Below are 25,159 nucleotides of genomic sequence, written 5' to 3'. Positions count from 1 at the left end.
TCAATGTAGTATTAGGAAACCCTGGTGCAGGACTTGGTGAATATGCATCTGGACAAACTACAGATGAAAGCTTCAACCTGGCGGGTGTGGCAAACAGTCGCTTCAGCTTTGAAGAGAGATTTGAGGGTGTAGTTGTACTCGATAAAGGCACGAAGGCGATACAGAGGAGACCAAGGTCAACATTGAATACACCAGCGGCTTGAGGCGATCGTCCGTTTCAGCTGCCAAATGCCGATTATAGGATGGCATTGTAAACAAATGCAGTGAATGATGTCACCATCTGCTAATCACGCCATCGCCGATATTTGATCAGCAATACTGGTAATTATCCTGGCTTCAGTCTGAACTAGTCGTCCTTGGCAGCACCTAGTTATATATCGTACATTGATCAGCAATTCGCCGAATATCTCCTGAACAATACTTGTTATCTCTGGGAGGAAGCCCACCTTCAAACCAGGACCAGGGGGTGCGATGCAGTATTTCTCGATAATTCACACAAGCCTCACCTCGGTGTTTGTCCTCGACGAATGCCAGCACAACGAACGCTTGCAGAGTGCTGAACCCATCGTCCGCGTGATAATGGGCTGGAATGACATAGTGGTCCCTACTTTTATTTATGGTATGCTAATCCCTTTGTGTCTGTGTAAGCTTGCCCATGTGAGAAACATGGGCACGACGTTTCCCACAGGTCCCTAAATCAACTCCGATTTTTCAACACTATCAGGCCTAGCTGCGGACTGGATTCTGGCGCTAGAATATTCTTTGCATTGCATGCAGTGCGACTACATGAACCTGTTAGCATAGAAAAAAACAAGCATAATTTTTCCACGGCAAGGTCGGCTCTTTTTCAAGGCTCCCTTGTACCGCGTGATACGTTGCCAGGATCGCATCATGGCTTTAGTTTGCGGTTAGCACCCGCACAATCTGTGAGGCGGTGGACATGGGGATCTTCCGAATGGACTGCTCGCTCCCTAATTGCTCCATGCGCATACATTTTCATATACCTAGCCATTGTACACCACAGGGATGACACGACCCATGGACGAAAGGCGTATATAAAGCCGAAGGTCACCCGCTGTCAAAAGACAAACAAACCAACAAGCAATAAGCAGCATCCTTCTTGTCCTCAGCCTACCTTTCTAATAATTCTCTGCTAATGAGAGCTGTCTCTGTCCTCTTCGCGCTGGCCCTGTCAGCCAGCTCCGTGTTTGCCGCGTCCGACAACATCTACTCGTCCAAGCGTCTCATCCAGACCAGCGAGACCGAGAAGAAGTGGCTGAACGAGAAGCAGATCTTCGAGCTCATCGCCCAGCACAAGGGCTTCATCGACATCACCGATACCCAGGACCTTCAGCGTGCCAGCAGCTTTGCCGCTCTCGACTTCCCTACCACGCTGACTCACCAGACCCAGGTCAACGCTGCAATCCCCAAGATCTCTGACGCTGTGCCCAAGTCTGTGCTGACCAACTTCACCCAGTTCACAAACAGGTACTACAACTCCAACAACGGCAAGACCTCCAGCACCTGGCTGCTCAACACCATCAAGAGCACTGTGCCGGGCATTGACGTGCAGCCGTTTCGCTCACCGCTTCCCGCAGTCAAGCATCATCGCCCGCATCCCGGGTACCACCAAGGCCTAGCGAGATTGTTGTGATCTCGGCTCACCAGGACAGCATCAACCAGGGCAGCCCATCCACGGGCAGAGCCCCGGGTGCCGACGACGATGGCTCGGGCACTGTCACCATTCTTGAGGCCCTGCGTGTGCTGGTGGCCAGCGGTCTGAAGCCTGCCCGCACCATCGAGTTCCACTGGTATGCTGGTGAGGAGGGTGGTCTGCTCGGTTCGTCTGATGTCGTCAGTGCTTACCGGAGCAAGCAGGTTGTTGCTGACATCCAGTTTGACATGACCGGTTACCCGGCTAACCCCCCGGCTGTCGGCATTGTTACTGATTACACTGACCCCACGTCCAATGACCTTGTGCGCAAGATTGTCACGACATACACCGATCTGCCGGCTATCAATTTCCAGTGCGGATATGGTTGCAGTGACCATGCTAGCTGGAACAGGGGTGGTGTGCGGTCGTCTATTCCGTTCGAGAACCAGTACCTCGATGGCAACAGCAACATCCACACGACGCGTGACACCCTGGACACCGTCAACTTCCCCCACCTTGCTCAAGTTTGTCAGGATTGCGCTGGCCTATGCCATTGAGGTTGGAGATGCCAAATAAGTAATTATTCAACTTCATTCGTTTGTTAGATGAAGAAATGCTAGTTTATAAGATTCATTAGGGCGGGTATCATCTTGGGGTGATAAGGTATAGGTGTAAAAGGGTGGCGGAATAGAGGGAAGGGGGTTTGCTAAAAGTTGCATAGGGGAAGTGTAGAAAGACAGCAGCACAATATGTCAGAAGAGACAAAAGTTATGAGGAGAAATGAGATCTATTCTAGATGAGCACTGCTAGGATGGCGAGGACCAGCGACGCGGAACCAACAGTGGCAGTAGACGCCGCACCATTTCCCTGGTTATCGGCGGCAGCCGAGTCTGTTGCCTTGGCACCAGACGACTTGGCTCCCGATGACTTGGGTGCCGATGACTTGTTGCTGCTGCCACCAGCGCTGCCGCTCTGCTCACTATCATCATCGTCATTGCCATCGTCCGAGGCAGCAGTCGCAGCGCTGCCACCGCTGACAGACTTGTCCGTGGCCTTTCCGTTTGACGAGGATCCTGAGCTCTTGCTAGAATCACTGCCAGAACTGTTCTTGCTATCCTTGTTGTCCGAGTCCTTCTTGTCCGAGTCCTTCTTGTCGTCAGAGTCCGAGCTCTCCGACTTGGAGGAGTTGTCTGAGTTGTTCGACGAGTTATCCGAGGTGCTGGTAGAGTTGTCGCTGCTGTGGTGCACAGGCGAGCTATTGCCAACCAGCGTCGAGTCGCTGATTCCGGTCTCACTGCTGATGAACGACAGGTACGACGAAACGCGCGTGAAATAACTGACATTGCCATCCTGCGCGCACCGCGTGTTTGACGAGTCCTTGGTGTTGACATCGAAGCTGACCAGGCCCATGAGTGTGTAGCCGCTGCCAGAGTTGAGCAGCAGGGGACCGCCAGAGTCGCCGAAACAGGTTCCGATACCTGGTGCGGTCGAGAAGCTGGTGCACACATAGCGTCCATTTTGACCGTTCCAGTCACCTGCTCCCTTCTTGCATGTCTCGTCGTCGGCTGTCACAAGGCCAGCGTACATGAGCTGGTTGGACTGCGCAGAGTTGTCGTTGCTGGACTGGCCCCACCCGGCAGTGATCATGGTTTGGCCTGCCGACACACCCGCTGTGCTGATGCTGATTGTCTTCGCCTTCTTTATGATGTCATCATTGACGCTGAGCTTGATCAGGGCGATGTCAGACTACAGCAAAAGAGTGTTGAATTAGCAAGCCGTTTTCATGAATCTATGCAGCTGCGGGCAGGGGATGGGGATTCTCCCGGCAGAGAAGTGTGGAATGCACCCATGCAGCCGAAATTAGCTCGGCATGGGCTGGTGCTGCAGAAAATAATATGCGGAGCTCCCACCAAACGGTCCCACCCCCTGCACATCTCGTTAACAGCCTAGCCGCGGGCATGAAGGCAGTGTTGACGAAGAAAATGAGCGGAAAAGCCGATAATTGTTTTCATCGACAAAAGGGGGGATTTGCAGCAGAAAAATGAGCAACAGGACCAACGACGCATGGACGGCTTGAATGTACAGCTGGCAATTAGCGGCTTTCCTTCCAGGCGATAGAAATCTACAAGGAGCAGGAAACCACATGGAGACAGATGCAGAAAGGGGTCAAACTTACCGTATACCAGACTGGATCGAACGCCGTGTTCACGATAATCGACTCTACGTCAACCGAGTTCTCTAGGCTGCCGCTGTTGGTGCCATAGCCGACCTTGTAGTCGGATGCACTGGCTGTAGTGAAGCTGCCTGCTCCAGACTTGGAGTCGTCTTTGTCAGCAACGCAATGCGCGGCTGTCACTACCCACTGGTAGTCAATGAGCGTGCCGCCGCAGTACGGGTTGCCGTTCTTAAACAAATGCACAATGAATGGGAACATGCCCGACGGCGCTGTTGAGCCTCCAATGAGGCGCTCGGACCCTGGCAAGGCAGATGCACCGCTCAATGCACAGGCCAGCAGTCCGCAGAGACCAATGTTCATGCGGGCAAGCATTATTGAAAGGGGATAGAAATGAATGGGGGCGTTAATGAAAGAGAAGTGAGGAGGGGGATTAGGATATTGTTGCCTTCAGTCGTCCAGGCTGTGGTTCAGGAGAAAACGAGGCGAGGAAACGAGGAGCGTGAGGTGTTATCGAGGTATATACGGAAGGAGAAGGAGACAAGCAACGCACACGGCAGAAGGTAAAAAGAAGAAGAAGCGCAGAAGCTAAAGAGGAAACTGCAAAGGAGCGAGAGCAAAAGACATTCGTGCCAGTCCGAATCGAGAGCAATAAAGGGATTGGCACACTGTGCATGTCTCCCTTCGTCGTTTTGCAGATCCTTGCAAACAGAACGAACCCGGTGCAGGATATGCCTGGGATCCAGCTATTGTTTTGGCAGACTCGTACCAGGCTCGCCTATTTTTACAGCCGACCAACCCGCCTGCGCTATCCAGAGGGCAGGGGGCAGCCTGCGGTCGCGCACGACAATGGCAGGCCCCTTTGTGTGGACTGTGTGGAGACCGGGGGAGCCACAATGCGGCATTCGTCTGTGGATAAGCACGATTTATTTTCATTGGAGTCACACTGTGAATACTGAGGGCAGAAATGGGGCGAGGAAAAGCAACTGTCCTAGTCTGACTTTGAAGAGAGCACAGGAATGTGCGACTCAATTTCAACGAACCTGTACTGGTGGTTGGCTGGGCGCTCGCTGTCGTCACCGGTGACAATTCCCTGGGGCCTGCCACTGTTGTTGGCCGCCGACAGTCCACCGGTGGCAGACGTAGCACCAGAGGAACCGAGTGTGGGCAGGCTTACCTTTTCAGCAACAGCCCTGATTCGGCCAGACGCGGCCTCACCAGCGTCAATGGCCGCAGCCTTTATGTCGCTGGTGGTCTGCAGGAGCAGCGACCTGGCCTCATTGAACTTGCTGTCGAGTGCCTGCAAAACAGAGTTGTCTTTGAGCACATCCGTGCGGCTGCCCTCGGCAGCTGCCGGCTTGTCCGATGAGATCAGCGAGTCCTTCCGGGCAATGGGCTTGCTAAGGCCAGCGCCACCCTCCGCAGTGTCGGTCCAGGTGCCGCCGGACAGGCTTGTTGGCGACAATGCATCTGATGCAGAGAGGCGCCGAGCTCTTCCCCCGCCAATCGCCGAGCTGCTGAGGCCGCCTGGGAGCTCCATATCATGCGTGGCGGATGATCCGCTCCATGCGCCGGGATCGGAGGTGGTGCGCGAGTGTCCGCCAGCCGATGCTCGTGTCGCATTGAACCCAGAAGCAGACGCAAACGCCCTGGACGACGCAGCAAGATCACCGGCACTGGCGCCTCCATCATGAGCAGGTCCCTCGCTGCGCTGGCTGTTATTCCAGAACGAGTTGTAGTTTGCAGCCCTAGAGCTGCTTGTATCTTCAGCTGCTTGCTTGGCCTCGTCGGCCTTGTGAGACATCCATCCGCGGACATCACTAGCAGTAGTCCCTAACTGAGTCTGCTGCATCCTGTGTAGCTCGCCCGGCATCAGTCTTCTTGGCCGACAACCAGTCTCCAGTATCATCGGCAGCATTCTTGACAGTGGCAGTGGCAGTATCGGCAGCTGTCTCGACCGAATTTCTGGCGTCTTGAACTACCTTGTCTGCATCTGCCTTCTTGTCCCAGAACCATCCGCTTGTCTTGGATGCGGCGTCCCCAACAGCAGCCTGTGCAGAGTTGGCTTGGTCCTTCACAGCGTCGGCAGCATTGGCTGTCGCCTGGTCGGCCTCCGTCTTCTTGCCCCAGAGCCAACCACTGGCATCATCAGCAGTACCCCTGATAGAGTCAGTAGCAGAACTCATCGTTTCCTTGACGGAATCCCTGGTGTCCTGCGCTGCCTTGTCTGCATCCGCCTTCGTGTTCCAGAACCAACTCTTAGCGTCGTCAGCGGTATCATTGACTGCATCTGCCGCGGTATCTGCTTTCTCCTTGACAGTCGCCTTTGTGTCCTGCATGGCCCTGTCAGCCTCAGCCTTCTTGCCCCTAAACCAACCACTGGCATCATCGGCAGCATTCTTGACCGAATCTCTGGTGTCCTGCGCTGCCTTGTCAGCGTCTGCCTTCTTGCCCCAGAACCAGCCGCTGGCTTTGGATGCGGCCTCATCAGCAGCCTTTTTCGCCGAATCGACAGAGTCCTTGGTCGTACGAGATGCTTTGTTTACAGCCTGTCCGGCTGTATCCCTGGTGCTGTGAAACCAATCACGGGCCCCATTTGCTGCATTGGCAGCAGAGTTACTGGCCGAGTTTGTCTTGGCCTTGAGCTCGTCGGTCGGTGTAGCGGCACCACCAAACAGCCAGCCGTCGTCCAGATCCAATATCCTTGGCTGTCTCCTTGGAAGAAGCAATGGTGCGCTTGGAACTGGGCTCGTCAGTAGCACTAGCTCCTCTCTCCCAGAACCAGCCGCCACCAGCTGCCTGAATTCTGGACCAGTGGATGCCTGAGCCGCCTTTTTGATAGACGCACTGGACTGCTCCACATCGTCCTTGGTGATCCAGGACCAAGCCCAATGACGCACTTGAACTAGAATCTGACGACGGAGCCGACTTACTTGACTGTGTTTCTGGTACCCACCCCTTTGTTTCAGAAAGCGGTGCGCGCGAGCCTCTCATTCGGTTGGCCTCGTACGATAGCGATGTTTGGGCCTGATCTCCATGTGGAATGAGCCTCCGGAACGTGCTCGATGGGGCCCAAGGTCGCCTGTAATGCTACGAGCAGTGCGGTTCAGCCATCCAGAGCCCTCGATCTCGCTGGTTGTGCGCGGATACCCGCTGCGATGCTCATCGCTGAGCCCAATCGAGCTGGCAGCCGAGCTCTGCTCAGAGCGAGTAAGCTGGCTAGTCGGCACAAAACTCTGTCCTTGACGCTGGTGACCTGTCACTGGTGTCGCCCTGTTGGCCGGTACCAAAGTCAAACGAGCTGCTCATCTCCTCCCTACGCCGAACACTACGCTCCGCACTGTCCTCGCCCATCTTGTAGGATATCGCGCCAGCACATAGAATGATCGGCGCAAGAGTGATCGACGGAATCGGCATATTGTGATGATGTTTTTCCTATGTCAATATTTTTGAAGTGCAGGATCTGTGGTTTTTGGTGTGAAAAATAAACTTGGGAAAAAAGATATTTATACTTCATTCCGCTTTCGCTGCAATTCCGATGTGGGTAGGGCTATATAAGAGCAGCCTGTGTTGGTGCTGACGTGGCAGCGCATGAAAGATTGCTGGTCTAGGCATCTGAATCTGAAGAGGGTGTGTGCAGGGATAGGGGAAATATTTACGCCATGGCAACGCAAGTACTGGATCATGCACTGCACACACATGACCATTGCATAACAGTGTCATACATACGCTCTGCCAATGCGCTGACGATGCACTCCTCCATATAGTACCATTATTAACCGCGCCTATGGAAAGGGGCTGCTGTGTGCATATGATACGTACGCAACTAGACACACAGCAAGCGGGCTATGGACTTGTCTGAAAGCCAGCTCCTGCTGAAAGTATTCTTGATGACATTGGGCTTGGATCTGGCTCTCAGTAGCTAAGATCCCTAGCAAAGCAGTCGACCACAGGTACAGTATGCTGAATAGTCAACTATGCTTTTTGTATATTTCTGCGCCTCAGTTCAACGGGCATTTTTGTCATGTCAATAGAGCCAGCGTTTAAGGGATGGTAGGCAATAGATGGCTGTGATAATAGGGGCAATTCCAAAGTGCTATACTGATCCGTCAGTGTCAGCAAATTGCGCCCCTAAATATTGAGCTAGTGTGCTACGAGAGAATGGGCGTTGTTATGAGTGTGGTAACAATGGTGCCACATTGCAAGTTTGGACTAGACTTGGTTATAATAAGGTGCGAGCATTTAGGCGGTAAGGCGAATAGTGCCTGGAACAAGCTGCTGCTAACTCAAGAGCAGCTATAGAAATGCGACCATGCGTAGACAACTCCATGTCAAATCATCATCCCTCCTATCAACCAGTTTGAAAGGCTATCCAAACGTATCTCAAGCAACATATTTATTTAACTCAATAACTCATATGAACAAGAACCCACCTACCATTGTGGTCCTCAATTTGTCAGGTGTCAGCTTTGACATTTCTGTCCAGCCTGAGCACCATTCTGCTGCAACCTGAGCTAGCATTTGCATTCACCAACGGGCAGACCTGAGCCGCTTTCCACCAGCATCGTGACCCTGGCCAAATTTATCCTCTACTGCAGCACCAGAAGCCCTGATGTCGCTATCTCAGTGTTCAAGGGTTTCCCATGCCATGTATTGCTCAATGGACGACATCCACGCCATTGTTCAGCAGCACAAACTCTCCGTTGAGCAGTCGCGCATCGTCCTGAAGGGCTACTATTCAGCCTGGTCTCTCCTTGAGGCCCATCAGCAGCTTCCCGATGTTCGTCTCCCGGCACTTTTCTCGTCACCTAGTCTCAAGACCATTGCTCAATTTGGCGGTCAGAGCGGAGCACCTAACTTTATGGACGATGCAGCATGGCTGTTTGATGTCTACCATCCGCTTCTTAGCGACTTTGTGGAGTACATGTCGCGTTTTCTCCACCAAGAGTCGATGGACCTTGTCCTGGACGGCACTCTTGAGCAGCCACTGGACTTTGTCGGGTGGTTGCTCAAGCCAGAAACTGCACCAGCCACTCAGCATCTTCATGCGGCGCCGATTGCGTTCCCATTCATCGGACTTTTCCAGTTAATGCATCTGGTTGTCTTATACAAGACACTTAGAATTGACCCAGGCGAGCTGACCACTTTATTCAGAGGTAACCCCCCCTTGCTTGCAGACTACAAATAGGTATGCAAGCTTATATGCACTAACTCTTCTCTCTATTTCTTTCAAGTAGGTGCGATTGGCCATAGCATCGGCATTCACATTGCCGCTGCCTTTGCATCAGTAACTGACCAGGACTCCTTGTATGGCTGTGCTGAAAAGGCTTTGGGCATTCTCCTAGCCGCAGGCTGGAAAATGCAAGCCGGAATTCCTCTCAGCCACGTTTCCAAGGCAATATTGGACGATGAACTTGAGCATGGGGGACACCCATCCCCTATGGCTGCATTCAGCCTACTGCCTCAGAATAGACTCCAGCAGTTTATCGACGATTTCAACCAAGGAACCAATTCGGCTGACTCCAAGGTTCGCATTGGGGCTTATCAACGGACATTCTGTGTTTGTTGTCTCAGGCATTGCTGAGTCTGTTGCCATGTTTGCCAAGTACGTTCGCCAGCAATGTGCACCAGAGGACAGCGACCAGTCGCACTTGCTCTACTCGCAACGCAAGCCCAAAGTGCAAATTACCTTATCTGAACACTACCGTTCCCTGCCACTGCAGCCTTCCTTCGCTCGGCAGCCGAGGAGGCATACAAATATGCTCTACAAAAGGGATGGCTTATTTGACTCTGTCAAGCTGCGCCTGCCTGTCAGCTCTACCACCGACTGGCCATGATCTCCGCAGCGATGCCAATCTCACCAAATCGCTGATCGAGAGCATCTGCATCTTGCAAGTTAACTGGCCAGCAGTCATCAGCAAGGACTGATGCTACGCATATTGTCGACTTCAGTCCTGGCACAGTCAGTCCCTTTTGCCATGCTGACGCATTCCCTTGTTCAAGGTGCAGGAGTGACTGTGATCCCTGAGGGCTCTCTGGTAGCCGACCCACATGGCCAAGTTGGGATCCAGAAGCCTGATCTCTTCAAGCATGATATTTGCCAGTATCTTTTCGGCTACATGCTGGGCTGATCGGTTTGGTCCGAAACTTGCTGCTACAGGCATGCAGCTGGTCCAGACCCAGATCGGACACCTATATGGTTCAAGCGCTTAGGATGCCGCCAGAGATAGTATCGGCAATGGTATCCACTACGGCTGAGTGCATAGAGGCAAGTCCTAATCCTGTGCCTGTACACCCCACTATGTCAGTGTCAGCCGATGGTTCAACGCGTATCTATACCATTCAAGATGCTACTGGGCCCCTACCGAAGCCAAGAGAAGTGGATTCGATGTGCTAGCTGGTCCTACAAAACTCTTGGCTACGAGCTCTTTTGACCTTGCACCATCAATCACGCTAGGCACTAAACTCATTCCGAATAGCATCCAGCATGTGCTCCGTCCACAGGTTGGGACAGACAGTCATTGTTACTGAAAGCAATGGAGTCCCGACCTGCCTCGAGATATCTGGGAGCAACAGCATATATGGTGTCAGCATCACGATCAATGCTGGATTCTGTTATTCGCGTTGAACTGCACCATTATGTCAACGAGGTAGCGTGTGACCTGGCTCTACTCTACCGCTACTCTCCAGATACACCAGCAAGTATGATTGTGGAGATAATGGATGGCCGCAGTGAGCGTCTCTGCAACCAGTTTTTCCTTGGTTCCACCAAGCGACATCAGCGGAGGTAGAGCGGGTCAATATTGACTACAACAATCCACAGATTGTGCTAAGGACCGAGCCATATCTGATCTCGCCAGAAATGGTCCAGAAATTCTGCCACAGCGTTGGGAATGCCATGGTCCAGTATAGGCATCGACCCTGGCCATCAAGCACAGGCACCGATGGACATCCTGTTCAATATCGCCTGGCCGAAAATTGTTTCTATCCTATCGGCACCGCCATATGATGCTGGAATACTGGATCTGGTCCACCTGTCGAAACAAGACAGAACTGATATAACGACAATATGCTGCACACTGGTGACTCGGTTGAGGCCAAGGATCCAACTTGCATCTGTATACAACACCAGGGCTGGCAGGAAAATGCGCTTTGTAGCAAAATTCTACTGTGGCAGCACCCAAGTAGGTACAGTGTATACTGATGCTCTGGTTCGCAAGAATCCAGTTCTGCCACATCAGCAGTTCCGCAATACCACCGAGCATATGTACCGGTGTATGTACAAATCCTGTCCGATGACGTTGCTGTGCTCAACTCGAAACCCTGGTTTGTATGCAAGGAACCCTCAAAACACCAGGTTGTTTCCAGGGTCGGTTTTGGAGTTTGAACTGGAATCCTCATATCGTTACCGGACAGACGTCATGTACTCGCATGTTGCTAGCACCGGGCCAGTGTACCTGGTACAGCCAAATAACAAGCGGCTGCTCATTGCGCATGTTGACTACGAAGATGCCGACGGTTGCTAGGGAGTTCGGTGGTTGAGTATCTTGAAAACAACTCTGCGTCGCTCAGCGAGAGCTGCATGTTCGACACAGGGTGGCTACAGTATCACTGCACCCGAGGGTGATTTGGGTATGTCAGTAACTGCACCAACAGATAACTGGGTATATGCACGTGCATCTGGGGACTACAACACGATCCACACGAATCCATACATCGCTGACTATGTTGGACTACCAGACACGATTGTGCATGGAATGTGGACCTCTGCGATCGACCAGAGCACTGGTAGAGAAATACGTTGCTGACAGTATCCCTGAGCATGTCAGGTCATTTGAAACTGAGTTTACTTGGATGGTCCTCCCAGGCGATCACCTCGAGACCAAGCTAAAGCACATTGGCATGAAGCAAGGCCGCATGCTCATACAGGGTGACACATGTAACCAAAAAGGAAAGGTTGTTATGAAGTCGCTGGCGGAAGTAGAACAGCTAAAAACTGCATATGTGAAGTAGATAAGTAAAGTCAAATACCAGGTAGCAGTTCTATGCAGTTTAATTGACGGAGTCAAAAAGGATTTCAGTGTTAGCAATTAGCCACAGTGCGCTCCAGAACAGGAGCATAGCGTGCTGCTGGGTCCACTAGCTCGTGCCAGGCTGGATCCAGCGACAAACGAGTACATCTTTTGAGCATGGTTTAGTGGATACTGATTCATAAAATAAACTACCCACTAAAATGTTTGTGTGAGAAACCAAGTAGTTTTATCGCCAAAACCAGGAAAAAACAAACATGATAATAAAATGAAAGGAAGGCAGAGAATGACAGATCCACAATCTGGTAATTATCTTTATGTATTCTTTTCGGAACCTCCCATCAGAAGCTTGGTTAGCTGATTTGATTGGCTGGTTTAGGCGCTTCAGGGCTTGGTGGTCTAGTAGTATGATTCTCGCTTCGGGTGCGAGAGGTCCCGGGTTCAATTCCCGGCCAAGCCCGTTTTTGCCCCGGCTTTCATCGCCAACCAGCGGTGACACCCATTACCGCCGCCGACAAAACCTCCTTTTGCTTTGGCTGCGCTTGTCGGGCAGGCGCTTGGGGCAGCCGCGCTTTTGCTCTCTCCTGTCATGGCTCTGAACTTTAATTCCGACATCCACTACACGCCGTACGTCGACGAGTCGGATCTCGACCCAGCCATCAAGCTCATCGAGAGCGGACTGTCCGAACCATACTCGATCTACACGTACCGCTATTTTGTGCAGCAGTGGCCCGAGCTGTGCCTGCTGGCGCGCAACGAGCACGAAAAATGTGTTGGCGTTATCATCTGCAAGCTCGAGCCCCATCCGGCGCGGCGCCGACACGTTTTTTGACCCCGGCAAGTCGTCCCTCTTGCGCGGCTACATCGGCATGGTCGCTGTCGACCACGCCTACCGCAAGCGCGGCATCGGCTCCACCCTAGTTCTCAACGCAATCGACATCATGAAGCGCATGGGTGCCGACGAGGTTATCCTCGAGACCGAAACAAAGAACAAGGGCGCGCTCTCCTTGTATGAGGCCGTCGGCTTCATCAGGGAGAAGTGTCTCTGCAGATACTACATGGACGGCTCGGATGCCTTCAGGCTCAAAATGTGGATCGGCAAGCCAGAACCACTGGTGACACTATGACTGTGAGATGCGTATTGATGTATACGCAAGGCGAAACCGTCCACGCAGTGTATATATATCGATACCATAAAACAGTGTAAAAACCATCTGCAAGCAAAAATGCATGTGTGCTTGGTGATCACGTTAGCTATTTTCTTGGCGGTTACATATACACGTTTGTACACTTAATTATCGCAAAATGGGCCTTGACATTGATGGCTGTATCGAGCGGCTGTACCGGGGTGAGATACTGAGCGAACAGGGAGATTGCACAGGTATGCCAGCAGCTAAAGCCAGTGCTAGCGGACGAGCCGAATGTGGTTCCGATAGCAGCACCAGTAACCGTGATCGGTGACGTCCACGGGCAATTCTACGACCTGCTAGAGATTTTCAGCATTGGCGGGAAATGCCCAGACACAAACTACCTGTTTCTTGGCGACTACGTCGACCGCGGACACCACAGCGTTGAAACCATCAGCCTTCTTGCATGTTTAAAGCTGCGGTACCCGAGGCGAATTCACCTGCTGCGCGGGAACCACGAGTCGCGGAACATCACAAAAACGTACGGGTTCTACGCCGAGTGCATGCAAAAGTACGGTGGTTCTGGAGGCGTCTGGCGGGAATTCACGGATCTCTTCGACTATCTGACGCTGGCGGTTACCATTGACAACAGCATCTTCTGTGTGCACGGCGGGCTGTCGCCATCGGTGCTGCATGTCGACCAGCTGCGCGCAATTGACCGGTTTGATGAGATCCCGCACGAGGGTGCACTGGCCGATATCCTATGGTCGGACCCAGATCCCGAGATTAAGCAGTTTGGGAGGTCGCAGCGCGGGGCCGGGTACACGTTTGGCAGCGACATCGTCGAGCGGTTTTTGTTCATCAACGGCATGTCACATGTGCTGAGGGCGCACCAATTGTGCATGGAGGGGTACCTGGTGCTGTTCAATGACAAGCTGTCGACGGTGTGGTCGGCGCCAAACTACTGCTATCGGTGCGGCAATGTGGCAAGCCTGCTGAATGTCGATCCATATCTGCAGCGGGACTTTATCACCTTCGACGCAGCTCCCGAGTCAGGCATCAGACGGGCGCCAGCCCCAGCGCCAGAGAGCATGTACTTTATGTAAGAAGCCCGTTATTTTCGATATGTATTCTCTCGTTTAATCACGGCTCAATAGAGTTTTCCAAGTGCCCCTTGATGGCAGCACCAACATTGGCAACATCAATCAGGAACGTGTCATGGCCATACATGGCGTCGAGCTCGTAGTAAGTAACACGCTTGTTGCCAGCACGGCGTAGAATGTCAGCAATCTCCTTCTGCTGTTTGACGGGGAACAGGATGTCGGACTGTACACCAAGCACCAGCGTTGGCTGCATAGCGTTCTTGACACCCTTGACCAGGTCGTCCATGATTTCGGCATCGGTTTCCAAGTCAGACTGGCCTGTCTTGCTCTGCGGCTGCTCGTTGACGTGCATGCAGACAGTGCCGTTGGCAGCGGACCCCTGCATGTCAGGGTTAGCAGACAGCTCGCTGATTGCCTTGCTGCGCTGCAGCTCGAGCCGCTGGGTGACGGACTCGCTTATATCAAACATGTCCATGGCCTTTGACACATAGAGCAGCGAGTTGGCATCGTACTGCAGGCAGAAGCGCTCGCTCTGGTGGTCCAGATACGTCTCGATCAAAAAGTCCGGGCACAGAGCGGGCGGGGTATCGGGGGCACGGCGGCGGCGGCCAAACCGCAGCTCCCATTCGGGACCTGAGCGGTACGTGACGGTGGCAATTTCACGCGCCAGCTTCATGCCAATATGCGGTGGCACCGAGTCATAGTAAAATCCGCGATTGAAGTTAGGATCGGCCATCAGCACCTGGCGCTGGGCGAAGCGCAGGGCAATCGAGTACGGGTGCGATCTTGCGCAGGCCGAAATTGTGATCAGCCGGCCGACACGCTCCGAGTGCAGAGCGGCTGCACACAGCGACTGCATACCGCCCATGCTGGACCCAACGCTGGCATGCAGCTTCTGGATGCCCAGGTGGTCCAGGAGATGGAACTGCGCGCGCACCATGTCATTTACAGTCAGCAGCGGGAATGTTGTCGCATAGCGCTTGCCGGTGGCCGGGTCGACGGATCCAGGTCCGGTCGATCCGTAGCAGCCGCCGATGACGTTAGTGCACATGACAAAGTACTTGTTTGTGTCGATGGCCAGCCCAGGCCCGATAAACTTCTCCCACCACCCTGGGTTGGTGTTCTTGGCGTGGCTGTGCGCATGCGAGCTGCCCGACAGACCCGTGTGGATCAGAATCGCATTGGACTTGTCGCTGTTGAGCGTGCCCCATGATTCGTATGCAATGTCAAACCTGGACAGCAGGCCGCCGTGGTCGCATACGAACGGCTCAGTGTGCGAGTATACTGAGTAGCCCGTCACCACCTTCTCGTACGTGGGCTCGGGGCCTGCCAAGAGGTCGCGCTGCCGCGACTCAATCTTGTCGATGCAAGGGAATTCCATGGGCGGGTTGGCGCTGCGCTGGGTGGCCGAGGCATGCACTGCAAGTGGCGCCTTGGTCTGGATCCTGCGCAGTAGCGAGGAGGCTGGGCCGCGGGAATGCGCGGTGCGGCGCGAGTGGCAAGTGTGCGAAGCATTGGGTGGTGGGTAGACACTAGAATAGAGCACTGAATGAAAAGGTTGCTTGAGTGAAGAAAAAGGAGCACAGCGGTTTCTTATTTATCTCTGCCAGATGATCGGTGCTGCTTATGCCTGCAAGCTCGCTGCTGACAGAAATGGCCGTCAGCCTGGAAGATTACAAATGTCGCTTTACCCGCTACGGAAGATAAAAAGAAGCATCATGGCCGCTTATTCCTTTGGCCGCGGATTTATTAACCGATCAAATTTCCTTTTTCGGCAACTGCCGGACATCTCTGAAAATGTCGAGCGCGTTTAGCCAAGAAACGCAGCTTCTATTTTAACACCTCAGCTGCATCTACTCTCTCACCTGTACCACTCTAATATCCACTCCCTCCCCCTTTCACAACTCACCGCCACCTTTCCTTTTCATACACTTACATTCAGTTTTTAATGTCAGAACATGGGTCTCAAAGCGACAAGGAGCCCATAGAGCTCGCAGACCTGTCGCGCACGTCTGAAGACAACACACACATCCCCACAGCAGCGCTCAGTGGGGCTTCCCAGCGCACAGCATCGGGCAATACAGCACTACTAAATATCGGCGAGTGGCAGGAACAGCGGCGCAGTCACAGCTTCAGCAGCACAAAGGACGATACCACGCGGGCATTCGGCCCAGGCTCCAATATCGCCGACTCGCCCACCGCTATCATCCGACACGGGCAGCCAGCGCGGGTTCGGGCTGAGCTTCTCGAGCATTGGCTCTGGTGTGGCTAGCGAGGACTCGGAGGACCGGATAGAGCTAGGGTGGGATCCTGGACCATGCGCCGCGGGCAGCAAAGACGCCAGTGCAGATCATCCGCGAGCTGACAGTCGAGGTGTTCCCGGCTCTGCTGATTTCCGTCGCAGGCTCAGTGTTTGGCAGGATACATTCTAGGCAGCATCCAAAGCACACCGGCGTTCGACCGGGTCCCGGCGCTGTTCATCATGGTGCCGGTGTTGTTGAACCTGAAAAGCAGCATCGAACTGAATATGTCGACGCGCCTCTCGACGCTGGCAAATCTGGGGAGGTTCGACAATAAAAAGGACAGGTTTGCCAGCATGCTGGCCAACTGCGAGCTGCTGCTGTTGCAGTCGATTATTGTGGGCGCTAGCGTCGGGCTTATTGCGGCCCATGCTGGCTCTGCTTACCTCCGACAACAGCGGCGATGCTAGTACCTCGGCGATTGCATGGTTCTCGCTGCTGTCGCTGCTTCTGGCAGTCGGCATTGGGTGTACGGTCGTAGGCTGCGCAGTAATCGGTCTATTGACGTGTGTGACCGTTAGGCTCAGCCACCACTTTGGCATCGACCCTGACAATATTGGCACACCTATCACATCGAGCTTCGGCGACATGTCGACATTGCTTATTCTCGGTCTTGTCAGCAGCATCATGCTGCGCGTCATGGACACGATCTGGCCGCTAGTTGCTGCCATTGGGTGCGGTGCTCTGGGCGTGGTATTGTTCCGCATGGTGCGCAAGAACCCGTTGACGGCGCACCACATCAAGGAGGGATGGCCGCCGCTGGTGTTTGCCGCTGTGACATCCAGCGTGGCTGGTGTGCTGGTGGAGGCCTTTGCCGAGCGGTACCCTGGGATGCCAGCGCTGGTGCCGGTGGTCAATGGAATTGGCGGGAATATCGGCACTGTGTTTGCATCACGCCTGTCCACCAGCCTGCACCGTGGCCAGGGAAGCGCCAAGGAAAGCAACCTGGTCATGTGCATTCTGCTGATGATCAACGTGCCAATACAGATCGGATACCTGGTCACAGTAAAGTTCTTCAACACCCATGGGCTCGATGTCACAGCGTGGTTCTTCCTCGTATATACGCTTGCGACACTGCTGCATGTGGTGGCAATATTGCTGGTGGCCAAGGTCACATGCAGCCTACTGTGGTCGCGGGGATACGATCCGGACGACTATGTCAACCCACTGGTTACCGGCACAGGCGATATGCTAGGCACATCGTTGCTGGTATTGACTTTCCTTATTGTGCGCTAATGATATCGTGTTATGAAAGCTATTATGAATGCTGGGTAAAGTCCATTTCGCTTAATAGCCCAGAAACAATACGAATGTTGATGCCTTTTAAAGCATGCTGCTCAGCTGCAACGCATTCCTCATACACATGTCGATGGCATTCGTCGCTCTGGCCTTGATGTCGCCAGGAATGTGCGTGTCTTCCTGTACCAGCACGCGCCTGCGAGCCAAATACGACATGTCCAGGTTATGCGGGCAATTAATCGCCTGGTGACTCGGGTCATTGCACAATACACACATGTTAAACCCATTGGAGTTCGTATACTGCAATATGGGCCGCATATTCTGCCGCAGCAGGGGGTGTGATGCATGCCGCATTTCATGCTGCGATACTGGGGTGGTCTTGTTTGGGCCAACAGCTGTGTGCGCTGAGCTCCAGACGGGCGTATGGGCGCAGTTTGCTGCGGGGGACGTTGAGTATATGGAGCAGGCTGTGGCGGGTGCCGAAGAGAGCCACTCCGAGACGACGGGCGCTGCTGTTGCGACTGGAGCACTGGGTGTGGCATGTAAGGTGCTGAGGATAGCTGGACAGGCCGCTGAATGGGCCGATGTACCTGTTGGAAAGGCCTGTAGACGGGCTGTTGCGCGGATGAATGCATCTGTGGAAGAGAGCGTGCCACTGGCCGATGCTGAGAGCGAAGCTGTGGACGCATAGAGGGCGCTGTTGGTGTTGAGACGCTGTGCTTAGCCTGGGGCCTTGGGCGTGGAGAAAGGGCCAGTGGACGGTGCAATGGCACTACAGAAGGGGAATTGGAGGTGGATGTGGAGCTTGTCTGCGATGTGCTATCAGATGGTATCCTCGTGGACTGCCGTGGGCTGCTGATAGCTCCGTTGGTTCTGTGGACTCCGACCTGAGACGTAGCCTGCTTTTGCCGTTTTCTATTGGCACTCTGCATGACCAGTGCGAGGATACTGCAGTGCTTGGAAATGTCTTCCGCGCACAGCAGGGAGTTCTGATCAAGCGCCTTAAAGTACACGATTGCAGCTCTGCAAGCACGGCTGGAGGATCTTGACCCTAGAATCGATAATCTCAAGCATCTCCAGGATCCCTTTCACCTCGAACCTCAGATTTGATGCCACATCTGTAGAGGCCGAGTCAAAAGATTGCAGGTATTCAAACGACAGCTGCTCCTTCAGCGATGCGCTATTCTCAGAAGCGTTGGCCAAGAGGAAATAGAAGGTACTCGTACAGAAACGCTGAGGTGGAGACTTCAGATTGCCGTTGCCTTGCAGACGCCTGAGACTGTGAAGTGTCGGAGTTAACAAATGGCTGTGAAGCTGCCTGTGCTGATACGTGTGGCGGCCCTGTTGCCATTGGTAGCGCCGGTGCGACCAACATAGCAGGATTGATTATGGCGTTGGATACTTGCTGCTGGCTTCGTCAATGATGAAATACGCTGAACCATGTGGTGGAGTCGCCAAGAGAGACATTTGAGACCGTACTGATAAATAAAGATATCACTGATGTTGCTCTTGCCGACCAACACGTCCGACTCGACATCGCGAATTCCCCGGACAGTCCACTCGATCTGCCTACGCAAGTCAGCCACTGACTCGTGCAGTTTGGCGATATCTGTCTCTGACTTCTCATCCGCATACCTTCTGCTTTTCGCCGCAAGACCGGCAAAAAACCTTTTGTACTCCTTGGCCTTGCGCATACTCTCCATGGCTGCCATCGGCCTCGGCAGAGGGTCTGGCTGCATGTAGATATCCGGTGTCTTAGGTAGACACACTCGAGCTGGCGCCAGTCGTGGCAGGGTTTTGGTCCACTAATCAACAGCAAATCCGTGCTGCCTTCAGCGTTTTCGCGCATTGTGCACAGCACAGGGCGCAAATCCTGGCTATAGCGCTTGGTTGCTGCCAGATTCTGCGCATGGATGAACAGGCCACGCGGGTGGATCAGCACAAACCACGTGTACTGGATCAGATACCACGCAGCAAAGTCCTTGTATGCCGGGTGCATCCAATACAACGGTACTTCGCGGATCATACCGACCAACCTCATAAACTCTGGTGCACAAATGGCTGGGCAGTAGCTGCTCATGTGTAGTGTGCTAGCGCATACGGGACACACAGATGATAGTGGCTGTAGAGGCAGCGGTACGCCGGGCCGTAGCTGTATGCCTGATACCGGCCTGACAAATAGGCATGGCGAGCCATCGCCTGGAATGTCGGCAATGTGGAAGTTGGCCGACTTGGAAATACGGTAGAACAGCTGCTGAACAGTGTTGAAGTTTGCTTCGGTAATCTGCTCTCCAGCACTAGACCTGCCGTACTCATCCATTAGTGACTCGGAGGCCCACACGATCAGCTGTGTAAACTCAGCTGGCGACACATACATTTCGCCAGTTGGTGCTCTGCCAGGAGCGACTGCTGGCAACAGGGACACGGATGAAAGCTGGTGCCGAGATCCTGTGCCGCTTGCGTTGGCGTGACTTCTTCTTTGCGCCGCAAAGCTCGAGCAATATTTCACCTTCTTCGTCCTCAGAGGGTTCGCTGGAAGTGTCCGGCTTGTCAGGAGTAGTCACCATCGTCTCGGGCTGACTTTGACTTTCGCTTGTCACTCGTTTCCACATTGTCCCTAGCCAGGCTGTAGTTGACTTTGTGCTTCCGCGTGCGTAGCGTGCGGCCACCGACAATCTCGCCTTCATCTATGTCGTTGGTGTGTTCCTCGGCGCCAACACCTTCGGCCAGAAGCTTTGTCCATATGTCGGCTTCACTGTCGTCAGCCAGATCCGCTATACCGTTGTTTGCTTCGCCCTTGTCGTTGGTGGAGGTCCACGGGCTGGGCATACTGAAGGTGCTATTCGTCGGCTGGCTGGCGATCCGCTCAGGCATCGGCCTTGAGATCTGCTTCGCACTGGTTGAGCAGCTCCAACAACTTTGTCGTAGTCGTATCCGATAGCTGCGTTATCAGCCTTCCTCCGCAGCCTTGTCATCAAATAGTATCGACGCGCCGTGGCGCAGCGCAGCCTCGATCTCGCCTGTCGACATGGCCTGAGATGAACCTGAATCGTCGTCATCGGTATTGGCATTGAGCTGCTGAATGACCAGATGGTCCAGCAGCAGTTTGCGTTTACCCATGGCCACAATGCGCTCTTCGGCTGAATCCTGCGTGACTATACGGAACACCATCACGGGCTTCGTCTGGCCGATGCGGTGCGCGCGCGCGATGGCCTGCAGGTCGATCTGCGGGTTGTAGTCGCAGTCATAAATGATGACGACATCAGCATGATGTCAAGTTGATACCCAGGCCGCCGGTCCGGGTCGACAGGAGGAATACAAAATCCGGCGAATCTGGCGCATTAAACTCGTTGATCATCGTCTGGCGCTCGGTCGCTGGCGAGTCGCCATCGATGCGCTTGTATTGCATGTCTTCGACAGTCAAGTAGTCCTCAAGGATCGTCAGGGTGCCCTTGAACTGTGCAAAGATAAGCACGCGGTGGCCACGCTGCTTGAGCTCAGTCAGAAGAACATGCAGGAGGCTGAGCTTGCCACAGCTGTTGATCAGGTTTGCCTGCGTCTCTTCCTCTGTGGAAAACTGCGGCTCCACGCCCTGGATATTATACGGGTGACTGATGATCTTGCGAACCTCCATCAGCAAGTTGCTCAGCGAGAAGCTACCCGCAGCCTTGGGCCTGTCGTTGCTGACTGTCGCACGGGAACGCGTAGCATGTGCAGCGCCAGAAGGGTCAGGCTGCCACTGTGGCCTCAGCGGCACCGCCTGGCGCTGCAGCGGAAGCGGCTGCCTGGCTATGGCCATGCAAGGCAGCCGCGATCCGCTGAAGCAGCTTGAACATTTTTCTCCAGAGTGGCACGGTACAGCTTGCGCTGGAGCTGCGACATGGACACGGGCAACAAAAGCTCGCGTTTGGGCGGCAGTTTCGTCAGCACATCGTCCTTTATGCGGCGCAAGAAATACGGGCGGATCATGTCCTGAATCTCAGCAATATCGCCTGACGTCGGATCCTTGTACTTTTCCTCCAGCATCTCAACATTGTCGAACTCCTTCGCTCCAATAAACGCCATCAGGTTGAACAGCTCGCCCAAGCGGTTTTGCAACGGCGTTCCAGTGATCAGTACCCGCTGCCTGGTTTTGAACTGTAGTAGCGTCTGGTACAGTTTTGTCTCGCTGTTTTTGAGCCGGTGGCTCTCATCGATGGCGATTAGTCGCCACGTTAACTGCTTGCTAGGAGAGTTGCCTGATCACATCCTGCGCATTGAAGGCTGCATAGCTGGCCACGACCACATGGCAGTTCAGGTCGCTGCGTGTTTTGCGGAATATGGTGCGCTCAAGCTGGACCTTGCGGGCACCGGCTATGCCTGTCAGACGCGCCACCACCAGCTCTGGCGCCCACCTTTTAAACTCACTGATCCAGTTGTTGACCAGTGTGGGGGGGACGACGACCAGGAATGGAAACATGCCATGGTTGCTTGTGGTAGCCCTGTCGCGATCCACGTCATCAGGGATAGACGACCTGTAGATTGTCAAAATCAGGGAAATGATCTGGATAGTCTTGCCCAGGCCCATCTCATCAGCCAGGATGCATGATTTGCGCTCAAGCCAGTTCTTCCAGAGCCAGTTAAGCCCCTCGATCTGGTACGGGTACAGCTCGCCGCCAGCAAAGTATTGTGGCTGCGTTGTGATCGTCTGCATCGCTTGCCGGGTAATGAGGAACTGTTTTCTCTTCATGTCATTCAGCCTGTTGCTCTCGATCAGGCTCACCTTCTCTGCGCACAGCCACCGATTGTATGCAGCAGACCAAAGCTCAAAGTCGTCCAGGTTGTCGGATGGGCAGGGCGGCACCTCCCACGTTGCGCTACTCTCATCGAGGCCCTCCACACGACGAGCACCTGCTTGCATGCCGTGTACAGCTGCCACTTTGGATCGGTCGCATCCAGCTGCTTCTTATACAGCTCGGTCTCTCGCTGTCTGGCAATGCTGGTAGTGCACGGACAGATCCCGATAATATAGTCGACTACGGTGTACTCCTCGTTGAAAGTGTCGTTGATCGCGCTTGGCTGCAAGACGCCGTTGGCGAATGATGTCCGCATCATCCGGAGCTTGGTTGCTTTGCTGATGACAAAAAGCCAAACGAACGGAACCCAATCCAAGTGTCGGTATGACATGTCCTTCCACTTGACCTTGACATCAGCAGCCGCGATATTCTGTTTCGCACTGCGACTCTGCGCCGGAATTTGATGGCCGTTCAATGCGCTGACCCAGCAGCTTCTCGACAACCTGGTTTTGGTAGACTTTGCAAAAGTCGCATGCCCAGTTTGTGCGGGGCAGCTGTGTAACATCTGTGTCTAGGAGGTTGGCTCGTGCGACCAACGACCGATAGCAGTCGGCATGGTAACGGTTCCCGCATTCCTTGCACAGGTATTTCTGCTGCACCAGGCTCATCACACATGGCACATGATACTGGGTTGACATTGACAGCACGTCCATGGCTCGATAGGGCCGATCGCTGCTCAGCTGGTCTATCGGACTCTGGAAATAACCTGTCAATATACGAATCTCTGGCGGGTCTGGGCGCTGACCGTTTTGAGGTAGCCTCGCTACGGACATGTATGGGGATAGAGTAGTTGTCGCTGTCGCTATCGGCCACAATGCGTTTTGCACGGCGGTTCCTTGCACCAATGATGCTGGCAATAGAAATCTTGTCCTCATCTTCGTCTTCGTCGAAGCCGGCAACCGACATCTCATCGTCAAGGTCGTTCTGTGCCGTCTCGTCTGGCGAAAAGTCGCTGCCACCCTCGTCAAAAGGATCGAGGTGAAAAATACGTCGAGCAGCCGATTGTTTCTGTCGCCGCCGCAGCTGCCGCATTGTCGACGGCTGCTCACGCGGCCGACTGGATAAGCGCAGCTGTTGCTGCTGGCGTCTGGCGAGCAGCTTATTGGCTTTTGCCCGTAGCCGCCTGAATCTCTCAAGGTCTGCAATTGTGTAGTTGCGTTCCCTAAACAATGACCCCTTTGGATGGCCAATGTAGACCTCAGGGGCGCACGTTGCAGGTGCAGTAGCACCAACTGTTGGAATATTGAGCTCATGCAGCGATTGTTCAAACGCAGCAGCCAAATTCGATGCCTGGGCTTCGATGTCCATGGCCACAGTCGGCACCTGAGGCACTACGCTGGTGATAAGGTTGCTGGACTCGAGCGCCAGCCGGAACTGCGGCTCTGAACTAGCTACCGTTATGTCGGAGTCGATCTGACCAGCGCTGGTCAGCGCCAGCAACTCCTTGGCCTTGCTCCTGTTCCTGTTTGCCTCAAGCGACCCGATCCTCCTACGCGTCATGTCCCTCAAATAGCTTATCTCGGGCCTCCGTAGTGACTCGCACAGGTCCTTGCGTTTCCTGGCATAGCTTGCCAGCTCGTACTTTTCCAGCACATCCTGGGCCTCCTCGAATGCACCTGGGTATTCCCAGGTAATAGCACCATCGCTCCACCGGGTCAAATAGTACACATAGCCGGCTGTATCCACGAGCTTTCCACAAATTCCTGAGATGGCAGTGCCTTCAGGGACCAGCCTCTTTGCCATCATTGGCACATTCTTCAAGCGATTCCATCCGTGCGTGGCCACAGTGACCTTGTGACTATTGTGCCGCCCATTGTTTTGTTCGGCCTCGGTCGCTGCGGATACCTGCATAAATGAAAAGTCCTCTGGCTGATCATGGTCCATGAAGGCGGATTCGCCACCGGCGAACATGCTGTAGCCCGCACCAATCAGCGTCGCGATCCCCTCGTTCTCGTATATATCGATGTTGTACTGTATTTCGTTCCTGGCCCGCTTCTCGCGCAGCTTGTTGCAGTTGAGCTCGAACTCTCTGATGGAGTCAGGCGAGATGTTAGTTTCGGCGTTGTCGCATTGCCATGTACTGTCTTTGAGATCATAGTTTTCCCATTCGATCAGGTACCAGACACCGTCGCGCAGCGAGATACGCCGTCCTAGAATTTGTTTTATAGCATATACTCCGTTGGCCATTATTTATGCATGGAGGGTATCTGTAGTGGCTGAGCACGCTGTTTGCGATTAATCTTTGGAGGGGTCTGACGGCCGAGCGGTCTAAGGCTAGATACGCTGTATGCGTGTGTTTGGGTGAACGTTGTGTTGCTGAGAGGGTACGCTGTCTACAAATGCAGTGCAATTCAGGGGCAAATGTGCTGTTAGTACCGGTGTATCGCGTACAGCTGAAATGCGCCTGGCTGCGTTTCATATGCAGACTTACATAACGCTAAAGTAAAATGCACTGCAATTAGAATGACTGAATGAAAAAAGCAGGTAAAGAGAAAAGAACCTGACTGGCCCCAGTTCGCGTAAATGAGACGAGGAACGAAAAAGGGGGCTTTTGCTGTTGCTGAGCTGTTTCACCATTGCATTCAGGGAAATGCTGCTGGCCTTCAAGGCTATGCCTGGTGGCAGGTAGTCGGCTTGCCGAGCCGCAACGGCACGTTACTTTCCTGCTTTAATAATTGTCTCTAGTTGGATTGTTTAC

General features: G+C 53.7%; 9 protein-coding genes and 1 non-coding gene across 10 annotated transcripts; 6 read left to right on the top strand and 4 right to left on the bottom strand.

Annotated features, from left to right (window-relative positions):
- Positions 1-1,156: 1,156 nt before the first annotated feature.
- On the top strand, positions 1,157-2,335 carry DL89DRAFT_303920 (Zn-dependent exopeptidase; the record flags this gene model as incomplete). The annotated part of the gene is made up of 2 exons (XM_040890873.1): positions 1,157-1,575; positions 1,599-2,335. The coding sequence occupies 2 exons, from the start codon at positions 1,157-1,159 to the stop codon at positions 2,209-2,211; spliced, it is 1,032 nt and encodes a 343-aa protein (XP_040741548.1). The 3' UTR covers positions 2,212-2,335.
- Positions 2,228-4,428, bottom strand: DL89DRAFT_269426 (trypsin-like serine protease). The gene is made up of 2 exons (XM_040888301.1): positions 3,831-4,428; positions 2,228-3,400 (listed from the first exon to the last, which is right to left on the bottom strand). Exons 1-2 carry the CDS (start codon positions 4,200-4,202, stop codon positions 2,447-2,449), a joined length of 1,326 nt encoding a protein of 441 aa, XP_040741547.1. The 5' UTR covers positions 4,203-4,428; the 3' UTR covers positions 2,228-2,446.
- A 310-nt stretch (positions 4,429-4,738) lies between these two features.
- On the bottom strand, positions 4,739-7,327 carry DL89DRAFT_269425 (uncharacterized protein). The gene is made up of 7 exons (XM_040888300.1): positions 7,091-7,327; positions 6,922-7,068; positions 6,728-6,859; positions 6,504-6,622; positions 6,448-6,472; positions 5,666-6,426; positions 4,739-5,619 (listed from the first exon to the last, which is right to left on the bottom strand). The coding sequence occupies exons 1-7, from the start codon at positions 7,242-7,244 to the stop codon at positions 4,819-4,821; spliced, it is 2,139 nt and encodes a 712-aa protein (XP_040741546.1). The 5' UTR covers positions 7,245-7,327; the 3' UTR covers positions 4,739-4,818.
- A 1,158-nt stretch (positions 7,328-8,485) lies between these two features.
- On the top strand, positions 8,486-9,411 carry DL89DRAFT_303911 (uncharacterized protein; the record flags this gene model as incomplete). The annotated part of the gene is made up of 2 exons (XM_040890872.1): positions 8,486-8,983; positions 9,065-9,411. Coding segments are annotated over 2 exons (845 nt in total), but the record flags the coding sequence as incomplete, so codon positions are not given.
- A 2,834-nt stretch (positions 9,412-12,245) lies between these two features.
- Positions 12,246-12,317, top strand: DL89DRAFT_t121. The gene has a single exon. It is a non-coding gene; the product is annotated as a tRNA-Pro (tRNA).
- A 39-nt stretch (positions 12,318-12,356) lies between these two features.
- Positions 12,357-13,039, top strand: DL89DRAFT_269424 (putative n-acetyltransferase mak3). The gene is given in 2 exon segments (XM_040888299.1): positions 12,357-12,680; positions 12,700-13,039. 2 exon segments carry the CDS (start codon positions 12,447-12,449, stop codon positions 12,982-12,984), a joined length of 519 nt encoding a protein of 172 aa, XP_040741544.1. The 5' UTR covers positions 12,357-12,446; the 3' UTR covers positions 12,985-13,039.
- Positions 13,040-13,130: 91 nt separating this feature from the next.
- DL89DRAFT_269423 (Metallo-dependent phosphatase) lies at positions 13,131-14,156 on the top strand. The gene is made up of 2 exons (XM_040888298.1): positions 13,131-13,197; positions 13,226-14,156. Exons 1-2 carry the CDS (start codon positions 13,163-13,165, stop codon positions 14,088-14,090), a joined length of 900 nt encoding a protein of 299 aa, XP_040741543.1. The 5' UTR covers positions 13,131-13,162; the 3' UTR covers positions 14,091-14,156.
- Positions 14,128-15,708, bottom strand: DL89DRAFT_324396 (homoserine O-acetyltransferase; the record flags this gene model as incomplete). Its single annotated transcript, XM_040891448.1, has 1 exon — positions 14,128-15,708. The coding sequence occupies exon 1, from the start codon at positions 15,466-15,468 to the stop codon at positions 14,128-14,130; it is 1,341 nt and encodes a 446-aa protein (XP_040741542.1). The 5' UTR covers positions 15,469-15,708.
- Positions 15,709-16,035: 327 nt separating this feature from the next.
- On the top strand, positions 16,036-18,348 carry DL89DRAFT_324395 (uncharacterized protein; the record flags this gene model as incomplete). Its single annotated transcript, XM_040891447.1, has 5 exons — positions 16,036-16,317; positions 16,389-16,498; positions 16,533-16,715; positions 16,786-17,596; positions 18,036-18,348. 5 exons carry the CDS (start codon positions 16,036-16,038, stop codon positions 18,315-18,317), a joined length of 1,668 nt encoding a protein of 555 aa, XP_040741541.1. The 3' UTR covers positions 18,318-18,348.
- A 280-nt stretch (positions 18,349-18,628) lies between these two features.
- DL89DRAFT_324394 (uncharacterized protein) lies at positions 18,629-24,866 on the bottom strand (the record flags this gene model as incomplete). The annotated part of the gene is made up of 14 exons (XM_040891446.1): positions 23,207-24,866; positions 22,995-23,154; positions 22,517-22,807; positions 21,873-22,487; positions 21,481-21,814; positions 20,946-21,415; positions 20,616-20,851; positions 20,545-20,584; positions 20,237-20,491; positions 20,034-20,172; positions 19,767-19,987; positions 19,396-19,607; positions 19,144-19,342; positions 18,629-18,811 (listed from the first exon to the last, which is right to left on the bottom strand). Exons 1-14 carry the CDS (start codon positions 24,646-24,648, stop codon positions 18,629-18,631), a joined length of 4,797 nt encoding a protein of 1,598 aa, XP_040741540.1. The 5' UTR covers positions 24,649-24,866.
- Positions 24,867-25,159: the final 293 nt, after the last annotated feature.

This window comes from Linderina pennispora (genome assembly GCF_002104995.1).
Source record: "Linderina pennispora strain ATCC 12442 chromosome Unknown DL89scaffold_12, whole genome shotgun sequence".
Taxonomy (NCBI): domain Eukaryota; kingdom Fungi; phylum Kickxellomycota; class Kickxellomycetes; order Kickxellales; family Kickxellaceae; genus Linderina; species Linderina pennispora.
The sequence above is the reverse complement of the archived record's forward strand: the minus strand, read 5'-3'. Positions and strand labels throughout refer to the sequence as shown.

Bases quoted from the DNA above. Each gene is read 5' to 3' on its own strand.
- DL89DRAFT_269423 (XM_040888298.1), top strand. From the start codon at position 13,163: ATGGGCCTTGACATTGATGGCTGTATCGAGCGGCT. The intron at 13,198-13,225 runs GTACCGGGGTGA...CTGAGCGAACAG, and splicing joins GATGGCTGTATCGAGCGGCT to GGAGATTGCACAGGTATGCC.
- DL89DRAFT_269425 (XM_040888300.1), bottom strand. From the start codon at position 7,244: ATGCCGATTCCGTCGATCACTCTTGCGCCGATCATTCTATGTGCTGGC. The intron at 6,860-6,921 runs GTAGCATTACAG...TTCCACATGGAG, and splicing joins ATGGCTGAACCGCACTGCTC to ATCAGGCCCAAACATCGCTA. The intron at 5,620-5,665 runs GTTAGGGACTAC...ATGTCTCACAAG, and splicing joins CACAGGATGCAGCAGACTCA to GCCGACGAGGCCAAGCAAGC.
- DL89DRAFT_269424 (XM_040888299.1), top strand. From the start codon at position 12,447: ATGGCTCTGAACTTTAATTCCGACATCCACTACACGCCGTACGTCGAC.
- DL89DRAFT_269426 (XM_040888301.1), bottom strand. From the start codon at position 4,202: ATGCTTGCCCGCATGAACATTGGTCTCTGCGGACTGCTGGCCTGTGCA. The intron at 3,401-3,830 runs GTAAGTTTGACC...CTTTTGCTGTAG, and splicing joins TCGATCCAGTCTGGTATACG to TCTGACATCGCCCTGATCAA.